This window comes from Hyperolius riggenbachi, chromosome 5 (assembly GCF_040937935.1).
Source record: "Hyperolius riggenbachi isolate aHypRig1 chromosome 5, aHypRig1.pri, whole genome shotgun sequence".
Classification (NCBI taxonomy): Eukaryota; Metazoa; Chordata; class Amphibia; order Anura; family Hyperoliidae; genus Hyperolius; species Hyperolius riggenbachi.
The window spans coordinates 195,941,889-195,958,199 of NC_090650.1; the positions used below are offsets into that span (position 1 = coordinate 195,941,889).

The following is a 16,311-nucleotide window of genomic DNA, read 5'->3' on the forward strand; positions in this document are numbered from 1 at the left end:
AACTCACATGTTAATGTAAGGACCATTGCTGATTTCATTACCAAACTTTATCTTCTGATCGTGCGGGGCGGCGTAGTTTTCAAAGGCATTCCGCACTTAGCGCGTAAAGCGTAACGCCGTTCGCGCGATAAAACTTAACACACGAATAGTGGAAACTGTTCACGTGCACAATGGGCTCGATTCACTTAGGCCATGTTCAGACTGTCAGCGTTTGCAGAATGCGTATAATTTGAACGAAACGCAAGGTAAAAAAGGTTTTCTATGCATTCCAATGCGTTCTCTATTGCGTTTTGCACACACACGTGACCCGGGAAACAGAAAAGAATTATGGGAACCGCAGAGGGAAACATACGCTAAAAATGCAATAGTAAGCGTTTTTGATACGCGTCCATAGACTTTCATTGCGCGCGTTTCTGTGCGTGATGCACAGAACTGCGTGCAGCAATGCGGATGAGAAACGTATGCGTCTCATTTATCACACTTCAGTTAATCGAGCCCCTCGTGTTTATATAGATACAGTCTCCTACTTCCAAATACATTCATACATACAAAGCTGTTTTGTTGTCACATATTACAGTATTGTATAAACTGTTGTAAATACTGTATTGTTCGGAATATAAGACACACTTTTTCTTCCCCAAAACTGGGGGGGGGGGGGGGAGTGGGTGTGTGTTATATTCAGAAGGTATGGAATAATGTGCAGAGTGCACAGGGAAGCTCTTACCTGATCCTGCTGCCTCACTCCTCTTCCCCTTGCTCCGGTCCTGCTAATAGAGGTGCTCCTCTTCTCCTCCTGCACCTTCTGATATAGCGGTACACTGTGGCCACCTTCTGCTATACAGCTAGGATACATTGTAATAATAGCGCCACATGTGTACTGCTGGGAATACAGTAGCAAAACCAGTAATACTGAAGTACGGAAGCCAAGAGGATGGAGGATTCAGAGCTGCATAGCGGCAGGTGGCCACAGCGTACCACTATATCAGCAGCTGCAGGAGAAGAGATGTGCGTCTATCAGCAGGACCGAAGCAAGTTGAGAGAAGCCCGGCCCCTATGCTATAGACATACCAGGTTTAGTATTTTTTCTTCCCCTGATTTTTTCCCTCTACTGTAAACCTAGGTGCGTTTTATAGTCCTAAGTGTCTTATAGTCCGAAAAATACGATAGTTTAAACAGATTCACACTGAAAACAATCAAAAAACATTTCTGTGCTTATACTATACGTCCAAATTCAGAATCATCCAAAAGTAAGTCATTTATCCATGTACTGTTATGTATAACACGTGACTCGACTTACAAACAAATTCAACTTACAAATTTAACTTACAAACAGCCTCCTCGAACAGAAACTGTGTGTAAGTTTGTACAATTTTTGTAAACTACAGTGGTTTGCAAAAGCATTCGGCCTCCTTGAAGTTTTCCACATTTTGTCATATTACTGCCACAAACATGAATCAATTTTATTGGAATTCCATGTGAAAGACCAATACAAAGTGGTGTACATGTGAGAAGTGGAACAAAAATCATACATGAGTCCAAACATTTAAAAAAAACAAAAAAACTGCAAAGTGGGGTGTGCGTAATTATTCAGCCCCCTGAGTCAATACTTTGAAGAACCACCTTTTGCTGCAATTACAACTGCCAGTCTTTTAGGGTATGTGTCTGCCAGCTTTGCACATCTAGAGACTGAAATCATTGCTCATTCTTCTGTGCAAAACAGCTCCAGCTCAGTCAGATTAGATGGACAGCGTTTGTGAACAGCAGTTTTCAGATCTTGCCACAGATTCTCAATTGGATTTAGATCTGGACTTTGACTGGGCCATTCTAACACATGGATATGTTTTGTTTTAAATCATTCCATTGTTGCCCTGGCTTTACTTTATGTTTAGGGTTGTTGTCCTGCTGGAAGGTGAACATCCAACCCAGTCTCATGTCTTTTGCAGACTCCAAGAGGTTTTCTTCCAAGATTGCCCTGTACTTGGCTCCATCCATCTTCCCATCAACTCTGACCAGCTTCCCTGTCCCTGCTGAAGAGAAGCTCCCCCAGAGCATGATGCTGCCACCACCATATTTGACAGTGGGGATGGTGTGTTCAGAGTGATGTGCAGTGTAGATCTCTGCAGCTCATCCAGAGTCACCATGGGCCTCTTGACTGCATTTCTGATCAGCGCTCTCCTTGTTCGGCCTGTGAGTTTAGGTGGACGGCCTTGTCTTGGTAGGTTTACAGTTGTGCCATACTCCTTCCATTTCTGAACACCACCTCCGTCACTAGCCCCCAAATGTTATATGTCCCCCCTCAGTGCACGTGCATGGAAATACTTTACCTGTCCAGCCACCCGCTAGTGTCCTAGTGGCTGCAACTCTGGCGCTTTGAGTCCACCATGTTCTTTGCTCCGTCCTTATCGCATGTCGTTACCACCGTGCACCTGGTCAACCACGTTGGGCCGAGATTTCCCAGCAGGTGTGGTTGATGCATTTGACGGATTTCGGCCGAACATGGTCAAATTGTTGATTGTGCTTTCTCCTGGCTAGGGGTTGCGTCCGCGCACATGTGCTTTAGATTGTAAACTCGCAAGGGCGGGGCTCTCACCTTTTTGTGTCATGGGATGTTATTAATTTAATTGCTTGCACTCTGTTAGACATTTATACATTTTAGTCATCATGTTAAATCAAATTGTAATCAGCAGTGCTGTATTTTGTATCAGTGTTCATATTTGATGTATATCATTGCCTGTATCATTATGTATCCCTTGTTTGTTTTCTTACATTGTACAGCGCCACGGAATATGTTGGCGCTTTATAAATAAATAATAATAATAATGATCACTTAACAGTGCTCCGTGGGATGTTCAAGGCTTTGGAAATCTTTTTTGTAGCCTAAGCCTGCTTTAACCACTTGAGGACCTAGGGCTTTTGTACCCCTTAAAGAGAATCTGTATTGTTAAAATCGCTCAAAAGTAAACATACCAGTGCGTTAGGAGACATCTCCTATTACCCTCTGTCACAATTTCGCCGCTCCTCGCCGCATTAAAAGTGGTTAAAAACAGTTTTAAAAAGTTTGTTTGTAAACAAACAAAATGGCCACCAAAACAGGAAGTAGGTTGATGTACACAGTATGTCCACACATAGAAAATACATCCATACATAAGCAGGCTGTATACAGCATTCCTTTTGAATCTCAAGAGATCATTTGTGTGTTTCTTTCCCCCATGCACTGAAGTTTCAGGCTGCTCTTTTCTTCTTGCAAACAGCTTTGCCCTTGTTTGTAATTCCTCAGTATGTGAAAGCCCAGCCAGCTCAGAGGATGATTTATCCAGCTTGTAAAAGATAAGAGAGAAGAGAGAAGCTGCTCTAATCCTAAATAACACACAGGCAGTGTGCATAGAGGGGCCAGAAAGGGTGAGTTCATAGCAGAACCACAACACTGAAGAACTTGGCAGCCTTCCAGACACAGGCCGACAAGTCTGACAGGGGAAAGATACATTGATTTATTACAGAGACTGTCATAGTAGAAAGTGCTGCAGTTAGCCAGAACACATTAGAATAGCTTTTGGAACATGTAGGATGATAAAAAACAGGATGCAATTTTTGTTACGGAGTCACTTTAAGGACCGGCCACTTTTTTTCCATTCAGACCACTGCAGCTTTCACGGTTTATTGCTCGCTCATACAACCTACCACCTAAATGAATTTTGGCTGCTTTTCTTGTCACTAATAAAGCTTTCTTTTGGTGCTATTTGATTGCTCCTGCGATTTTTACTTTTTATTATATTCATCAAAAAAGACATGAATTTTGGCAAAAAAATGATTTTTTTAACTTTCTGTGCTGACATTTTTCAAATAAAGTAAAATTTCTGTATACATGCAGCGCGAAAAATGTGGACAAACATGTTTTTGATAAAAAAAACCCCATTCAGTGTATATTTATTGGTTTGGGTAAAAGTTATAGCGTTTACAAACTATGGTGCAAAAAGTGAATTTTCCCATTTTCAAGCATCTCTGACTTTTCTGACCCCCTGTCATGTTTCATGAGGGGCTAGAATTCCAGGATAGTATAAATACCCCCCAAATGACCCCATTTTGGAAAGAAGACATCCCAAAGTATTCACTGAGAGGCATAGTGAGTTCATAGAAGATATTATTTTTTGTCACAAGTAAGCGGAAAATGACACTTTGTGAGGAAAAAAAAAAAAAAAAGTTTCCATTTCTTCTAACTTGCGACAAAAAAAAATGAAATCTGCCACGGACTCACCATGCCCCTCTCTGAATACCTTGAAGGGTCTACTTTCCAAAATGGGATCATTTGTGGGGTGTGTTTACTGTCCTGACATTTTGGGGGGTGCTAAATTGTAAGCACCCCTGTAAAGCCTAAAGGTGCTCATTGGACTTTGGACCCCTTAGCGCAGTTAGGCTGCAAAAAAGAGCCACACATGTGGTATTGCCGTACTCAGGAGAAGTAGTATAATGTGTTTTGGGGTGTATTTTTACACATACCCATGCTGGGTGGGAGAAATATCTCTGTAAATGACAATTTGTTAATTTTTTTTACACACAATTGTCCATTTACAGAGATATTTCTCCCACTCAGCATGGGTATGTGTAAAAATACACCACAAAACACATTATACTACTTCTCCTGAGTACGGCGATACCACATGTGTGGCACTTTTTGGCACCCTAACTGCGCTAAAGGGCCCAAAGTCCAATGAGTACCTTTAGGATTTCACAGGTCATTTTGAGAAATTTCGTTTCAAGACTACTCCTCACGGTTTAGGGCCCCTAAAATGCCAGGGCAGTATAGGAACCCCACAAATGACCCCATTTTAGAAAGAAGACACCCCAAGGTATTCCGTTAGTAGTATGGCGAGTTCATAGAAGATTTTATTTTTTGTCACAAGTTAGCGGAAAATGACACTTTGTGAAAAAACACAATTAAAATCAATTTCCGCTAACTTTTGACAAAAAATAAAATCTTCTATGAACTCACCATACTCCTAACGGAATACCTTGGGGTGTCTTCTTTCTAAAATGGGGTCATTTGTGGGGTTCCTATACTGCCCTGGCATTTTAGGGGCCCTAAACCGTGAGGAGTAGTCTTGAAACGAAATTTCTCAAAATGACCTGTGAAATCCTAAAGGTACTCATTGGACTTTGGGCCCTTTAGCGCACTTAGGGTGCAAAAAAGTGCCACACATGTGGTATCGCCATACTCGGGAGAAGTAGTACAATGTGTTTTGGGGTGTATTTTTACACATACCCATGCTGGGTGGGAGAAATACCTCTGTAAATGGACAATTGTGTGTAAAAAAATCAAAAGATTGCCATTTACAGAGGTATTTCTCCCACCCAGCATGGGTATGTGTAAAAATACACCCCAAAACACATTGTACTACTTCTCCCGAGTACGGCGATACCACATGTGTGGCACTTTTTTGCACCCTAACTGCACTAAGGGGCCCAAAGTCCAATGAGTACCTTTAGGATTTCACAGGTCATTTTTGTTTCAAGACTACTCCTCACGGTTTAGGGCCCCTAAAATGCCAGGGCAGTATAGGAACCCCACTAATGACCCCATTTTAGAAAGAAGACACCCCAAGGTATTCCGTTAGGAGTATGGTGAGTTCATAGAAGTTTTTATTTTTTTGTCACAAGTTAGCGGAAATTGATTTTAATAGTTTTTTTTCACAAAGTGTCATTTTCCGCTAACTTGTGACAAAAAATAAAATCTTCTATGAACTCACCATACTCCGTACGGAATACCTTTGGGTGTCTTCTTTCTAGAATGGGGTCATTTGTGGGGTTCCTATACTGCCCTGGCATTTTAGGGGCCCTAAACCGTGAGGAGTAGTCTTGAAACCAAATGTCGCAAAATGACCTGTGAAATCCTAAAGGTACTCATTGGACTTTGGGCCCCTTAGCGTACTTAGGGTGTAAAAAAGTGCCACACATGTGGTACCGCTGTACTCAGGAGAAGTAGTATAATGCGTTTTGGGGTGTATTTTTACACATACCCATGCTAAGTGGGAGAAATATCTCTGTAAATGACAATTGTTTGATTTTTTTACACACAATTGTCCATTTACATAGAAATTTCTCCCACCCAGCATGGGTATGTGTACAAATACACCCCAAAACACATTATACTACTTTTCCTGAGTACGGCGGTACCACATGTGTGACACTTTTTTGCAGCCTAGGTGCGCTAAGGGGCCCAACGTCCTATTCACAGGTCATTTTGAAGCATTTGTTTTCTAGACTACTCCTCGCGGTTTAGGGCCCCTAAAATGCCAGGGCAGTATAGGAACCCCACAAGTGACCCCATTTTAGAAAAAAGACACCCCAAGGTATTCCGTTAGGTGTATGACGAGTTCATAGAAGATTTTATTTTTTGTCACAAGTTAGTGAAAAATGACACTTTGTGAAAAAAAACAATAAAAATTAATTTCCGCTAACTTTTAACAAAAAATAAAATCTTCTATGAACTCGTCATACACCTAACAGAATACCTTGGGGTGTCTTTTTTTTCTAAAATGGGGTCACTTGTGGGGTTCCTATACCGCCCTGGCATTTTACAGGCCCAAAACCGTGAGTAGTCTGGAAACCAAATGTCTCAAAATGACTGTTCAGGGGTATAAGCATCTGCAAATTTTGATGACAGGTGGTCTATGAGGGGGCGAATTTTGTGGAACCGGTCATAAGCAGGGTGGCCTTTTAGATGACAGGTTGTATTGGGCCTGGTCTGATGGATAGGAGTGCTAGGGGGGTGACAGGAGGTGATTGATGGGTGTCTCAGGGGGTGGTTAGAGGGGAAAATAGATGCAATCAATGCACTGGGGAGGTGATCGGAAGGGGGTCTGAGGGTTTGGCCGAGTGATCAGGAGCCCACACGGGGCAAATTGGGGCCTGATCTGATGGGTAGGTGTGCTAGGGGGTGACAGGAGGTGATTGATGGGTGTCTCAAGGTGTGATTAGAGGGGGGAATAGATGCAAGCAATGCACTGGCGAGGTGATCAGGGCTGGGGTCTGAGGGCATTCTGAGGGTGTGGGCGGGTGATTGAGTGCCCTAGGGGCAGATAGGGGTCTAATCTGATAGGTAGCAGTGACAGGGGGTGATTGATGGGTAATTAGTGGGTGTTTAGGGTAGAGAATAGATGGAAACACTGCGCTTGGGTGGTGATCTGATGTCGGATCTGCGGGCGATCTATTGGTGTGGGTGGGTGATCAGTTTGCCCGCAAGGGGCAGGTTAGGGGCTGATTGATGGGTGGCAGTGACAGCGGGTGATTGATGGGTGGCAGTGACAGGGGGTGATTGATGGGTGGCAGTGACAGGGGGTGATTGATGGGTGATTGATAGGTGATTGACAGGTAATCAGTGGGTTATTACAGGGGAGAACAGATGTAAATATTGCACTGGCGAATTGATAAGGGGGGGTCTGAGGGCAATCTGAGCGTGTAGGCGGGCGATTGGGTGCCCGCAAGGGGCAGATTAGGGTCTGATCTGATAGGTAACAGTGACAGGTGGTGATAGGGGGTGATTGATGGGTGATTGATGGGTAATTAGTGGGTGTTTAGAGGAGAGAATAGATGGAAACACTGCGCTTGGGTGGTGATCTGATGTCGGATCTGCGGGCGATCTATTGGTGTGGGTGGGTGATCAGTTTGCCCGCAAGGGGCAGGTTAGGGGCTGATTGTTGGGTGGCAGTGACAGGGGGTGATTGATGGGTGATAGGTGATTGGCAGGTGATTGACAGGTGATCAGTGGGTTATTACAGGGAAGGACAGATGTAATTAATGCACTGGCGAATTGATAAGGGGGGGGGGGTCTGAGGGCAATCTGAGCGTGTGGGCGGGTGATTGGGTGCCCGCAAGGGGCAGATTAGGGTCTGATCTGATAGGTAACAGTGACAGGTGGTGATAGGGGGTGATTGATGGGTGATTGATGGGTAATTAGTGGGTGTTTAGAGAAGATAACAGATGTAAACGATACATTTGGGAGGTAATCTGACGGCGGGTTTGCGGGCGATCTAATGGTGTGGGTGGGTGATCAGATTGCCCGCAAGGGGCAGGTTAGGGGCTGATTGATGGGTGGCAGTGACAGGGGGTGACAGGGGGTGATTGATGGGTGATAGGTGATTGGCAGGTGATTGACAGGTGATCAGTGGGTTATTACAGGGAAGAACAGATGTAATTAATGCACTGGTGAATTGATAAGGGGGGGTCAGAGGGCAATCTGAGCGTGTGGGCGGGTGATTGGGTGCCCGCAAGGGGCAGATTAGGGTCTGATCTGATAGGTTAAAGTGACAGGTGGTGATAGGGGGTGATTGATGGGTGATTGATGGGTAATTAGTGGGTGTTTAGAGGAGAGAATAGATGTAAACAATGGATTTGGGAGGTGATCTGATGTCGGATCTGTGGGCGATCTATTGGTGTGGGGGGGTGATCAGATTGCCCGCAAGGGGCAGGTTAGGGGCTGATTGATGGGTGGCAGTGACAGGGGGTGATTGACGGGTGATTGACGGGTGATTGACAGGTGATTGACAGGTGATTGACAGGTGATCAGGGGGATAGATGCATACAGTAAACAGGGGGGGTGGTCTGGGGGGGGGGTCTGGGGAGAATCTGAGGGGTGGGGGGTGATCAGGAGGGGGCAGGGAGCAGGGGGGGGATAAAAAAAAAATAGCGTTGACAGATAGTGACAGGGAGTGATTGATGGGTGATTAGGGGGGTGATTGGGTGCAAACAGGGGTCTGGGGGGTGGGCAGGGGGGGGTCTGATGGGTGCTGTGGGCGATCTGGGGCAGGGGGGGGAGAAATCAGTGTGCTTGGGTGCAGACTAGGGTGGCTGCAGCCTGCCCTGGTGGTCCCTCGGACACTGGGACCACCAGGGCAGGAGGCAGCCTGTATAATACACTTTGTAAACATTACAAAGTGTATTATACACTTTGTATGCGGCGATCGCGGGGTTAACATCCCGCCGGCGCTTCCGTATAGCCGGCGGGATGTTGCGGCGAGCGGTGACAGGCGCCGGCGGAGGATCGCGTCACGGATGACGCGATCGCTCCGCCCATGCCCTTAAATGGACCGCCGCCTCTGTGGGTGAGCCGGTCCTTAAGGGCTCCACTTCCCGGCCGCCTCTGTGCGTTAGGCGGTCGGGAAGTGGTTAAATTTCTAAATAACTTTTTCCCTGACCTGTCTGGTGTGTTCTTTGGACTTCATGGCATTGTTGCTCTCAATATTCTCTTAGACAACCTCTGAGGCCGTCACAGAGCAGCTGTATTTGTACTGACATTAGATTACACACAGGTGCATTCTCTTTAGTCATTAGTACTCATCAGGCAATGTCTATGGGCAACTGACTGCACTCAGACCAACGGAGGCTGAAAAATTACGCACACCCAACGTTGCAGTTATTTACTTGTAAAAAATGTTTAGAATCATGTATGATTTTCGTTCCACTTCTCACGTGTACACCACTTTGTATTGGTCTTTCACGTGGAATTCCAATAAAATTGATTGATGTTTATGGCGGTGACAGTGGCAGTGTGTGACATAATGTGGAAAACTTCAAGGGGGCTAAATACTTTTGCAAACCACTGTATATATATATATATATATATATATATATATATATATATATATATACATATATACAGTGGGTTGCAAAAGTATTCGGCCCCCTTGAAGTTTTTCACATTTTGTCATATTACTGCCACAAACATTACTCAATTTTATTGGAATTCCACATGAAAGACCAACACAAAGTGGTGTACACATGAGTAGTGGAACGAAAATCATACATGATTCCAAACAAAATGTCAGTACAAATACAGCTGCTCTGTGAGGGCCTCAGAGGTTGTCTACGAGAATATTGGGAGCAACAACACCGTGAAGTCCAAAGAACACACAAGACAGGTCAGGGATCAAGTTATTGAGAAATTTAAAGCAGGCTTAGGCTACATAAAGATTTCCAAAGCCTTGAACATCCCTCGGAGCACTGTTCAAGCGATCATTCAGAAATGATAGGAGTATGGCACAACTGTAAACCTACCAAGACAAGGCCATCCACCTAAACTCACAAGCCGAACAAGGAGAGCTCTGATCAGAAATGCAGTCAAGAGGCCCATGGTGACTCTGGACGAGCTGCAGAGATCTACAGCTCAGGTGGGGGAATCTGTCCATAGGACAACTATTAGTCATGCACTGTACAAAGTTGGCCTTTATGGAAGAGTGGCAAGAAGAAAGGCATTGTTAATAGAAAGCATAAGAAGTCCCGTTTGCAGTTTGCCACAAGCCATGTGGGGGACACAGCAACCATGTGGAAGAAGGTGCTCTGGTCATATGAGACCAAAATGGAACTTTTTGGCCAAAATGCAAAACGCTATGTGTGGCGGAAAACGAACACTGCACATCACTCTGAAGACACTATCCCCACCGTCAAATATGGTGGTGGCAGCATCATGCTCGGGGGGTGCATCTCTTCAGCAGGGACAGGGAAGCTGGTCAGAGTTGATGGGAAGATGGATGGAGCCAAATACAGGGCAAACTTGGAAGAAAACCTCTTGGAGACTGCAAAAGACTTGAGACTGGGGCGGAGGTTCACCTTCCAGCAGGACAATGACCCTAAACACAAAGCCAGGGCAACAATGGAATGGTTTAAAACAAAACATATCTATGTGTTAGAATGGACCAGTCAAAGTCCAGATCTAAATCCAATCGAGAATCTGTGGCAAGATCTGAAAACTGCTGTTCACAAACGCTGTCCATCTAATCTGACTGAGCTGGAGCTGTTTTGCAAAGAAGAATAGGCAAGGATTTCAGTCTCTAGATGTGCAAAGCTGGTAGACACATACCCTAAAAGACTGGCAGCTGTAATTGCAGCAAAAAGTGGTTCTACAAAGTATTGACTCAGGGGGCCGAATAATTACGCACTCCCCACTTTGCAGTTATTTATGTGTAAAAAATGTTTGGAATGATGTATGATTTTCGATCCACTTCTCACATGTACACCACTTTGTATTGGTCTTTCACATGGAATTCCAATAAAATTGATGCATGTTTGTGGCAGTAATGTGACAAAATGTGGAAAACTTCAAGGGGGCCGAATACTTTTGCAACCCACTGTGTATATATATATATATATATATATATATATATATATATATATATATATATATATATATATATATATTTTAATCCTTTTAAGAAAAAGATAGTGTTAGGTAACATTTCATTAGTAGATGGAGTAAATGTTATACATTTGTGGTATAATTAATTTCTCAAAAGCACTAACGTGCACACACTGGCACTGATATAAATAAAGGTTGGAAGCAGTATCACAAGCTTAATGAAGCAGATATGTGCAGGGTGGGCCATTTCTATGGATACACCTTAATAAAATGGGAATGGATGGTGATATTAACTTCCTGTTTGTGGCACATTAGTATATGTGAGGGGGGAAACTTTTCAAAATGGGTGGTGACCATGGTGGCCATTTTGAAGTCGGCCATTGCATCACCACATTATGGATGTCCGGTCTGAGCATTCCTAGAGAACTTGTAAATAACTCATGAAAGAATAAAGTTATGCTAAAAACAAGCACACCATTGTTTTTCTTGTGAAATTCCCATTAAGTGTGATGTGTCGCATGACCCTCTTCCTATTGAAAAAACAAAAGTTGTATTCAAAATGGCCAACTTAAAGATGGCCCCCATGGTCACCACCCATCTTGAAAAGTTTCCCCCCTCACATACACTAATGTGCCACAAACAGGAAGTTAATATCACCAACCATTCCCTTTTATTAAGGTGTATCCATATAAATGGCGCACACTGTAGTTTTATTTTTTGAGTAAGAAATTATTTACTATCATATTATTATAATTTCTGTTAAAACTTTACAAATAAACACTTAAGGAATACCCAAGACGAGCTTGAAGAGAGGACTTCCAAAATATATATATATACACAGAGGTAGATTTTTACTGCATTTTTTAAATTAAACAAACTAGCCCAAGCTTAGCAAATTGAGTAAGGTAGGCTTGAAATTAAAAACTGATGGTACATGTGTGTGTGGGGAGGTGTGGAGATTCTTACCGCACCTCCCATATGCCAGCATCCCCTGAATGTGCAGCCTTGTGATCGCACTCCTCGCTCACATAGAAGAAGACGATTAGGAAACGCAGTCAAAAGGCTGCCGACCTGACATACTGCGCATGTGCAGGGAAGTATGTCTGGGTCAAAGGGCGCTGACTTACCGGACGACACAGAGCATTTTGCAGCTAAATGGAGAGGGAGGCTGGCACTTGGGAGGTGCTGTAAGAACACCTCCCCACACACACATGTAGCATCAGTTTTAAATTTCAAACTCAGCTCTGGTATCTTTTAAGCTACGATGCAGTTAGGGTTTAGCGATCCATTGAGATAGTGGTTTATTTGTATTGAGATTAATATTTACCTGAGGAGCGCACAGCCACTATTTTACATACGATGCAGTTATGTTACTCAATTTGCTTTGGCTGGTTTGTTAAATTAAACAATAAATAAATAAATATACCACTGTGTATATACTTTGTTAGTCTTATCTAATAAGAAAGCAAACTGGACATCATCTTACTCATTTACCTAGCAGTCCAGCATATCTGGATGTGTGTTTTGCCTTCAGCGACATGAAGGGTTGATTTGCATTCTGTAGTGATGCATCATAGGAGATGTTTCTTGTTTAAATTAAGATGAATAATTGCAAGTACCTCCTGTTTTAAGAAGGCAAATTTATATTTAGCATAACTCTTAAGTAAGGGGGTTTTAGTTTTCCCTTGGGCCTAGTTGTTCTGGGTCACCACGAGCAGACGGAGCACTCTGATGAGACTGTGATCTGATCTTACAGAGGAATGTGAAAAAAGGGAGAATGGCATCAGGATTCAATTTGCTCGGGACCTCCACCTTCTGGCTGAAAACTATAGATACAAAGTATAAGGGAACCTAACATGAGAGGAGCACAGAAGGTACCACTTGCTGATTTCCTGTTAATAGGTTATCTGCCTGACTGTTTAGCTTCTCAACTATAGTTATTACGTTTTGATTTACTCACTTGCAAGTGTGCATATTAGGTGGTTTGACTCCTGTGACAAAATACTTGTGGCAGATGTGTGAATCAAAATACTACTGCCAAAAAATAGACAGAAAATGTCTCTCTCTCTTTTTAAAGGAATTAATATAACAGCCCTCATTTTCTCTCACTGTTGGCTTGTTTTCCTATGCAATATTGCTGAACTTAATACATTATACATTATAAAGTATAAATATGAAAGGGGGGTGTCCCTTTTAAAGCAAAATGCAGGCTATCTAACTCTTGTTACATACACAAAACTATAGCTGCCGTAGTAATTACATAAAATCTCATGTAAATTAACTTCATTGGTATGCATGAAAAATTGCAATGTGACAAAATAGACATGTAGTCTACAAACTGCCCTGAGATTGTTCATACTGCATATAATGTTTGTCCTCTCATGTGTCTAAAGTATTCATAAGAGCCATTTTATTATAATTAAGTAGAAGTAATGCATTATACTCAAACTAGAAAAAAAAATGCTGTTCTGCTCCATTATGAGACAAGTGATAACTGCTTTTCATATCTTATGCAGCTGAAATTATATTTGCAATTCCCAAGTGAGGAATGATTTGAAAACCAAATGTAAACAAAAATAAAACCTTATCAATGAGAACAGTTCCAGCTTTCAAGCATTACGTTAAAAAAATGCTGCCAAAATGTTTTCTTAAAAATGCCTGATTTACCAAATGTTCTGGAACGTTAGCTTAAAACAACAAAATCACTTTAAAATGTTAGTCACCAATGACCATAATGCGGATGGTGCAATCCACCTTTCAGTCTGCAGAAATGTTATCTCTGAAAGCTGAATTGTTGTGGATGGGTAAATGAAAATGACGTATATTTGATATTGTGATCTGCAGAATAGGAATTGCAATAGATAAATGCAGCCAGCACACTGTATGTAATTGTAGTAGGCATGACCCCGCAGGCAGCTGATACTCACTTGTGGAGCTTTTTCTGTCCTCTAAATCTTCAGTTGTCTCATTTGGCAAATGAGGAGGCGGCGGGGGTGGGGCTCTTCTTTTCTTTCTCTGCTGGTCCTTTTGAATTGTGGCATAAATCTGAAACAGAGCAAAATCATTTTAAATTAATTTTGCCTAGAAGAACATTTTTAAAAAAAAGCATATTGCTGAAAAACATCACATAACCAGTCACAAAGGAATGCAATAGTTACTGACCTAATAATTCTGTTTTTATGGCTACAAAGATTTTCTGGGTATGATATACCATTGCCACAATAGGAAGTAATTGCTGCTTTAATAGGTAAAAATCTAGTTGTGTGGTTCATGTCTGATCCAGCGGTTCTCAGGGACCCTCTCTGCCCTGCTGTGTGTTTATACAGATAGGATTTTTAGACGGCGCATGTATTTTTTTATTTTTTTTTTTAGCAAACATGGCCGTTGATTGCTGTGCTCTGGCCCCGCCTCACAGTGATGTGGAGCTCTGATTGATCCGGTTATCGCTCCTGTGGGCGGGTACAGTAGAGTGTATTGTATCCGCACACAGCAGAGAGCAGCGGACCAATCAGAGCCCCACATCGCTGTGAGCCAGGGGCAGAGTACACCAATTGGCGGCCGTGTTTGCCCAAAAAACATGCGCTGTCAAAAAATCTTACGAGTAGAGCCAGTCGTGCCACTTATGGCATATGGACTCTGCTTACCTTCTCCAGCCAGCGCAAAGTAAGCATCCTCACCTGCCCCTGGGCGGGAAGAAGGAGGTTGGGGGAGTATGGGTAGCGTGGTTAAGGGCTGCACACATATTTCTAACGAGGAGGGGGGATATGGTGATGCTCTCAGGCCCCACACATGATATCACCTGACAGGGGGAAGGGAGGGGTTCCTCTAAGGCCTCACTTGTGTTGTTACCTGGTGAGGGAAGTGATTGCTCTTGGGCTATACATGTGATGTTACTTGGGGAGGGGGAGGGGTTGTGTAATTCTTTTGCCCTCTGATTGTTGTGGGAAATGTGACTCTAATGATGACCACAGTGTGTGTGTGGGGTTCTGAAGGATAAATGTGCCTTTTTTGTGGGGTAAAGAGGGTTTGTAGAGAGGGTTTGTGATGAATGATTGTGTGTGGTAGGGCTGTGTGTAATGTAACTGGTGATGCTGTTTGTTGTGGGGGAATTATTGCTGATAGTGACACTGATGAGAAAGGATCCTTTCTCATGGTTTTAGTGTGTGTGTGTGTGTGTGTGTGTGTGTGTGTGTGTGTGTGTGTGTGTGTGTGTGTGTGTGTGTGTGTGTGTGTGTGTGTGTAGGGGGGAGGGAGGGGGTGTCGGTCAGACGCAGTGGGGGAGCGACAGTAGATCGACAGCCCATAGGGGTGCCTCAAAAAAATTTCAAAATCGCCAAGGATGCTTTCACCCAGAAAAGTTTGAGAACCACTGGTCTAATCTGTTGGTAACATATGTGAGAGGCATACTCAATTTTGAAGATACAGTCTCAATCACCCTCCTCTCTTTCGGCAGAGTTTGCACTTGTGATTTTCTCTAAAGTTACAACAATTTGTACATTTGGACAGCTTTGGGCATTTAAGCGGGTGCAGTGGCAGTACTTAGCAAAAGTCATCTGCAACATATGCCTGCTTCTTCCTAACATCAATAACAAAAGCATGACTGTTATATATTCATCAAGAAAAGCTAGACAAAGATAACAACACAATGCTAAATGTTTACTTTCATTAAAAAATGTAATTGTTGCTAAGGCAGTACATGTTATGTGTTAAATTCAAGTTTTCTCTTGCATCTTAGGTGCGTCAAATAAGTGCAATTACTGTTTCTGTATGCTGAAATAAGGTGCTGGAATTGCTGGAACTGATTGACTTCACATACCTATGTCTATCTACAACAACCTCATGATTCACAGCCTGTGGAAGGCAGGCAAAGACACTTTCAGTAGCTGGCTGCAACCTGATAACATCTTGTACATGCAGTCAAAACAAAAACTGAAATGAATATGTTTTCATCCTGGCCTTGAAAAACCCCAGACTTAAATCTGACATGGAATAAAATGGCTTGAGGGCTAACTTTCCAAAGCTGTGAAGGCCTGCAGAAAAAACTTTGCAACATTTTTTATTTTCACACAAGCTCATGACAATATTTTGTCTCTCTGTCTTGTAGGTTTTATGACACAAATGACAAATGACCCTTGCCTAGCCAAACAGTTATATTAGCGATTTGCAACTGATTTGGCAGGACTGAC

At 43.0% G+C, this 16,311-nt stretch overlaps 1 protein-coding gene across 3 annotated transcripts in view; it reads right to left on the reverse strand.

Moving 5' to 3' along the window:
- The window catches only part of COBL (cordon-bleu WH2 repeat protein), a 609,262-nt gene that overhangs the window by 141,530 nt on the left and 451,421 nt on the right, over positions 1-16,311 (reverse strand). For all 3 annotated transcript variants that reach the window (XM_068236528.1, XM_068236529.1, XM_068236527.1), the window contains one exon: positions 14,053-14,170. In XM_068236528.1, coding sequence (XP_068092629.1) covers positions 14,053-14,170 — 118 coding nt within the window. The remainder of the gene's footprint in view (positions 1-14,052; positions 14,171-16,311) is intronic.